The sequence below is a fragment of the Mandrillus leucophaeus genome, unplaced genomic scaffold (assembly GCF_000951045.1).
Source record: "Mandrillus leucophaeus isolate KB7577 unplaced genomic scaffold, Mleu.le_1.0 Scaffold16, whole genome shotgun sequence".
NCBI lineage: Eukaryota > Metazoa > Chordata > Mammalia > Primates > Cercopithecidae > Mandrillus > Mandrillus leucophaeus.
Window position 1 is genome coordinate 848,621 of NW_012101587.1, and position 6,655 is coordinate 855,275.

A 6,655-nucleotide genomic window follows, 5' to 3' on the forward strand; every position below is an offset into this window, starting at 1 on the left:
GTGATCTCGGCTCACTGCAAGCTCCGCCTCCCGGGTTCACGCCATTCTCCTGCCTCAGCCTCCCCAGCAGCTGGGACTACAGGTGCACACCACCACGCCTGGCTAATTTTTTTGTATCTTTAGTAGAGACGGCGTTTCACCATGTTGGCCAGGATGGTCTCGTTCTCCTGACCTCGTGATCCGCCCACTTCGACCTCCCAAAGTGTTGGGATTACAGGCGTGAGCCACCGCGCCCGGCCTAGCAATTATTAGGGCTAACATACTTTAGGATGCTTTAACAGTGACCCTCCCTGTAGACAGGGTTTTTCTGTGTCCTGGAAGGTCCTGAAAGATTGGCTGCTTAGGACTCTCCATCCAGTTGTTGTTGACTCCCTCTTAAATTTCAAATTTGAGGAACTCTTCCAAATTTGAACAATGTTTATAAAGCTCCTATCTCTGGCAGGTTTAGCAGTCTCTGGCATTAGGGTTGATAATACAAAGAAATCAGTGGTAATCACATCTTCCTGAAGCCCCAGGAACTTTCTGCAGCTCAGGTGGGTACTCCCAACTCAGCTACGGCCCACAGTGAGCCCCGCAGAGGTGGTGCAGCTGCAAACCCGCCCGCCACCATGATCCCCGGCGAGAGGAGAGGTCTTCTAGAGGCTATCTTGGTAACCTCCAAGGAGAATAGAGCTCTACATTATAGCTAGAGAACAACTAATCACAAACATTATTTTCAATGTACACTTAAAACATTAAAAATGTGAACGTTGATAATGCAGACACTTCAGCAAAGATATCCTAAAGAAGTTAATTAGCTACATTTGTTTACGGAAAAGAAGATCAAACACTAGTAAACCTGGTTTGTGCAAAGTTGCACTGAACACTGAGAGTCTGCATGGTCGGGAGAGGAAACGCGACAGTGCCCCTAAGGAAGGCTCCGCCAGCCCTCAGGGTGGACGTGCAGCAGAGAGGCCAGCTCCGCAGGCAGCAACAGAAAGCCAGAGATGGGCAGTTGCGGCCCGGAGAGCTGGGGCTTTGGGCATCTGACCTTTCTCAGCACTGCCCAGGAGAAGTGTTGAGAAACCTCCAGGCACACCGTACACTTAGAAACACATCACGGTGCACGCATGCACATCACAGCCCCCAGTCACGCGCAGAGACCCTGTCATCACCCATCATCTCTCCTGGGCAACAGGCAGCTCTCCGCATGGGAGGCCCCACTCTAATGAAGCCAGTGTACTATCTGCTGATCCAGGTTAATTTGTAGGCAAATAAACATTATTGAACTCTTCAGATTTTTTGCAATTTCTTTTTAATTCATCCAGTTGATTGGATTTGACGTTGGTTTGGAGGCTGCAGGGATGGCAGGAAGGGCTGGAGGAGAGGTATGGGTCTAGCACCCCTCTTCATGCATCCAACAGCTGTGTCTCTTCCCGTCTCCTGTTCAGGAATCGGAATAGTGACCTCTATAGGGTCATGTGTTACAGGAGACAAAGGAGGTGACAATTACTGTGAATTACAAAGGCAAGGCTGTCATCCATTATACCTCGTCATTCCCAATTTTAGCTACAGATGGCTCTTAAACAACATGGGTTTGAACAGCACAGGTCCACTTTTACGCAAATTTTTTTCAGTAAAGCTTATGCGGAATGAGCCTGCGCCTCCTGCCTCCACTTCCACCTCCTCCACCTGTTCTGCCTCTGCCCTCCTGAGAGAGCAAGACCAACCCCTCCTCCTCCTCAGCCTCCTCAACATGAAGACCGTGAGGAAGAAGGTCAGAAGGTCATTACGATGGCCCACTCCCACTTACTGACGAGTAGATACATTTTCTCTTCCTTATGATTTTCTTAATAACACTTTCTTTGCTCTAACTTACTTTCTTGTAACAATGCAGAATGCAATTCACGTAACATACACATTGTGATAATCAATCTATCCCTGTTGCTGGTATGGCTTCGGTCGACAGGAGGCTATCAGTAGTTATGTGTTTGGGAGTCCGAAGTGACAGGCTGATTTTCAACTGTGTCAGGGGTTGGAGCCCCTGACCCTCGTGTTGCTCAGCGTCACCTGTGCTTGTTTCCTTTACGATACAATGTCCAGGGCCTAACTCAAGTTTGTGTTTAGAGGGAAGGAAGCCAATCACCTCAACACCTCCAGCTATCCAGAACATCACTATTTTAAGTCTGTTCACAGACTTACATATTCTTACATCTCAGGTTTGCAAAAACTGGTTCTGTTACGTGATCCTGGAAATTTTTTTTTTTTTTTTTTTAAACATTTGGAGAACACAAGTTGACAGCCAAGAATTCAGCTCTAGAGGAGCCTGAAGGAAGCGGAGCGACGCGCTCGAAGAACCTGCTGCCTCGTTTAGTCTGTAGTAAAAGGAAAGGCTTTCCTACTACAGTAGTACCACAACAGACACTGATGAAGGGACAACAATTTATCCAAGGAAAGAAAATACAGTGTTGAGAAAATAAATGTACATAGAATTTTTAATAAAGTTATCTTTGTGAAAAACATATGACATTATCTGTCTGTTGCAAGACATTTATTGATCTGACCTCATAAAGCTAAATAAATTAAACAAGTATTTTACAATAATTGCACGTCATTATGACCAAAAGTAATTTTTATGGCATTTTACTAGGTCTTCAGGGAGTTTAATTTATTCATGTCCCTGATTGAATGAAAGAACCCTGAAGGAGACACTGATTCATATTACCAATACCACTGTAAACGTCGGGGTGTGGAGGCTGCACGGACAGACCATCTCTGAGGTCCCAGGGTGGGAGGAGAGGCTCTGAATTCCAACAGCAACACGCACACGGCAAAAAGGGCCATGTTGACTGCAATGCCAACAGTCTGTTTTCCTCGGAAATCCAACCACTGATTTATACATAAGCTTAACGATAAACAAAACCACCTCATGAGACGACCCACAAATCCTGGTTACTTCAGGAGAATTTAATGAAATATGGAATTGCTTCTTATTTGTATCTTATGTTCTAATTTTAGGTGAATCTTATGCACAAATTTGCATCAGGTTAAAATTCTAATGAAAATGTCCTTGCAAATATTTATGTTACAAAAGAAATACATTAAAATATAACTTTGATTACATGTAAAGTATTATTTCAGAATAATGAATGATTGATAATGCCTTCTATTTCTCACTATTATAAACAAAATATTCTTTGAAAGGACCTACTTGTATAGACCGACATGCACTCACCCACAAAACAAAATGACTGTTATTCACATAGAAAGTAAACTATTGGCTGGGCATGGTGGCTCATGCATGTAATCCCAGCATTTTGGGAGGCCAAGGCGGGTGAATCACAAGGACAGGAGATAGAGACCATCCTGGCTAACATGGTGAAACCCCGTCTCTACTAAAAAATACAAAAAAAAATTAGCCGGGCTTGGTGGCATGTGCCTGTAGTCCCAGCTACTTGGGAGGCTGAGGCAGGAGAATCGCTTGAACCTAGGAGGGGGGCTTGAACCTGGAAGGTGGAGGTTGCAGTGAGCCGAGATCACGCCACTGCACTCCAGCCCGGCTGACAGAGAGTGTCTGTCTCAAAAAAAAAAAAATTAAACTATTTATAAATAAATAGACAGGACTCCTGTCCTTTCTCCTTTATGAAATTGAGAACTGTAAGCATTTAAAATAATTTAGTATAAATGATACTGTGTTTGACAATCTATGTGGTTCCCATCAGCACCTGGTTTGACATTTTGACAGCTCAATTTATCCAATGATACCAGTGTCTACAAGCTGGGGAAAGGATATCCTTTTTCCGTCATCTATTCAATAAAGTTCACAAAAACACTGTGGACCATGTGAAGAATCATTCACATACCTCCTCTTCCAGCCAGTCGTTATACTGCACGATAGGAGACATGGCCACATCCGCACCCTTCATGTAAAATGTGATTTCTGCCGTGGATTCATCCTATCACAGAACAGGAATAAACAGAAGCACATTTAGGCTGCATTGCTTGGTGCAAATAACTGCTAGTCTAATAAAACACATAATGGAAAAAGCAATTCCTATGAACGTGTTCCTGTGTGGTAAGCTACTCACACGTGTTTCTACACAGAGGGCTAGTCCCGCTCTTCAGCACTAGTGCCGTCAGGATTGAGAACATGATTGTGCATCCTGAGATGCTAGGCTGAAGGTCTGAATGTGTTAATGAGTATGATTTGGGTTGCATCCATTCTCTTAAACTTTTACAGTTGGATTGAATGCTTCATTGTTTAGTCAACTTCCAAGACATGATTTTGGTGTTTACTAAAAAAATTAAGGTACATTTTGGCAACTTTATGGTCATAAATCAATGTTCAAAAGTCAAACTCTTTGGCATCTTATTTTTGTTGAAATCAAAACAGCTTTAGTTGTTGACTTCAAAAAATAAATAAATTCCACATTATTGATTCTGGCTAGGTTGACTTAGGAGAGTTATTTTATCTCACTAGAGACACAGTGGCTTCTCAGACATAGATTATTAGCTTAGATTTCATTAAAAAAAAAAACTGTAACAGCATAAAGCACTTGAGTAAATATTTAACTTTCTTTTGGGAAAATTTGTGTCTAAAAGGCCTGAAAACGAAATGTCCGAAGCCATCGCACAGCACCCTCGCCGCAGCCTCACCCTGACGATGATGCCCATCCGCTTGCTCTCCGAGGTGAAGGGGAACAGCTGCAGGATGCAGAAGCTGAGGACCTGGCCGCTGGGGGTCTTCAGCTGCATGGAGGTGAGGTCCCTGCTGACCAGCGTGAGGCCCACACTCTCTGTCCACTGCACCAGAGCGACCTATGGGAGACAGCAACGCCTGAGGCCACCACTGACTCAGGAAAGCTGCACGCGGGCGAGCCAGCACGGCGGTGCTCAGAAAGCTCGCCAACATGGGACAGCTGCAGAAAAACTTAGGTGTTCAGAACGTTTTGGTTTCATGGCTAAGTATATACGTTTGAATAACATTGTTCTAGAGTAATCCTAAGCAATATGACCAAAGTCACTTGGTATTATTCTTTTTTTTTTGAGACGGAATCTCGCTCTGTCACCCAGGCTGGACTGCAGTGGTGTGATCTCAGCTCACTGCAAACTCTGCCTCCTGGGTTCGCACCATTCTCCTGCCTTAGCCTCCCGAGTAGCTGGGACTACAGGTGCCGCCACCACGCCCGGCTAATTTGTTTTGTATTTTTAGTAGAGATGCGGTTTCACTGTGTTAGCCAGGATGGTCTGGATCTCCTGACCTCATGATCCGCCCGCCTCGGCCTCCCAAAGTGCTGGGATTACAGGTGTGAGCCACCGCACCCGGCCTGGTATTATTCTTTAAAATAAAGACCATGATGGATCATAAAGACTTTCTTTACAATTTGTGTTAACTGCTCCCTAGAGCCAGATGGTGTTAAAATCGAGAATGCAGCTCACCCCATCAGTCTGGGGGCAGGGAGCAAGCGACCCGACTTTTCAAGGTTTCTCCCTCCCCAGTTCCATGGACTCCATGAAAGGGGAAATAGTTTGAATCTCATGTTTACAGTATTTATTTTTCTAAAATAAGAGATAAACTGGTGAGTAATTAACTCTATTAATGTGTCTACATGTAATCTTTGCCAGTTTAAAGGAGACCAAATAGACAAGGAGAAAGCAGGCCTGGGTTCTAAGCCAAGTGTGGAAGTCGGCACTTCTGTGGCCAGGCCGTCATTCTGCTGGGAACACGCTCCTCTTCTGTCAAGTGGAAAATGACTTCCAAATTGTTTTGAGGCCAAAATAACATGAGTGATTCCCTGGCATGTGGCAGGTACTCATAAATATTCTTATTGGTAATTATTTACTGATTTATTAGAATTTAACAATCACAAGTGGAAGAGCAATTTTTAGAGTTAATATTTTGTGAACAGTATTTTATGACAAAAAGTATTGTTTTCTGATAAAAGTCTGTCTTTATAAAAGGAACCTCCCTACCAGATGTTAATTAGAAAAATAGGGTATACCAATCCTATTATGCACCTAAAGGCACACTAACCACGGAGAGCACACCAACCACAGACAGCACGCCAACCACGGAGAGCACGCCAACCACGGAGAGCATGCCAACCACGGAGAACGCGCTAACCACAGAGAGCACACTAACCACGGAGAGCACGCCAACCACGGAGAACACGCTAACCACGGAGAGCATGCTACCCACGAAGAACGCGCTAACCACAGAGAGCACACTAACCACGGAGAGCACACTAACCACGGAGAGCACGCCAACCACAGAGAGCACACTAACCACGGAGAGCACGCCAACCACGGAGAACGCGCTAACCACAGAGAGCACACTAACCACGGAGAGCACGCCAACCACGGAGAACACGCTAACCATAGAGAGCACGCTAACCACGGAGAGCACGCCAACCACAGAGAACACGCTAACCATAGAGAGCACACTAACCACGGAGAGCACGCTACCCACGGAGAGCACGCTAACCAAGGACAGCACGCTAACCATGGAGAGCACGCTAACCACGGACAGCACGCTAACCACGGAGAGCACGCTAACCACGGAGAGCACACTAACCACGGAGAGCACGCTAACCACGGAGAGCACGCTAACCACGGAGAGTATGCTAACCACGGAGAGTATGCTAACCACGGAGAACACACTAACCACAGAGAACAC

General features: G+C 45.2%; 1 protein-coding gene across 1 annotated transcript in view; it reads right to left on the minus strand.

The window, feature by feature from the left end:
• ATP9B (ATPase, class II, type 9B) overlaps window positions 1–6,655 on the minus strand; it is a 305,353-nt gene that overhangs the window by 66,284 nt on the left and 232,414 nt on the right. The window contains exons 16-17 of the mRNA XM_011975874.1: window positions 4,636–4,797; window positions 3,843–3,935 (exon numbers count right to left, since the gene is read on the minus strand). Of these exons, the coding sequence (XP_011831264.1) occupies window positions 3,843–3,935; window positions 4,636–4,797 (255 nt within the window). The remainder of the gene's footprint in view (window positions 1–3,842; window positions 3,936–4,635; window positions 4,798–6,655) is intronic.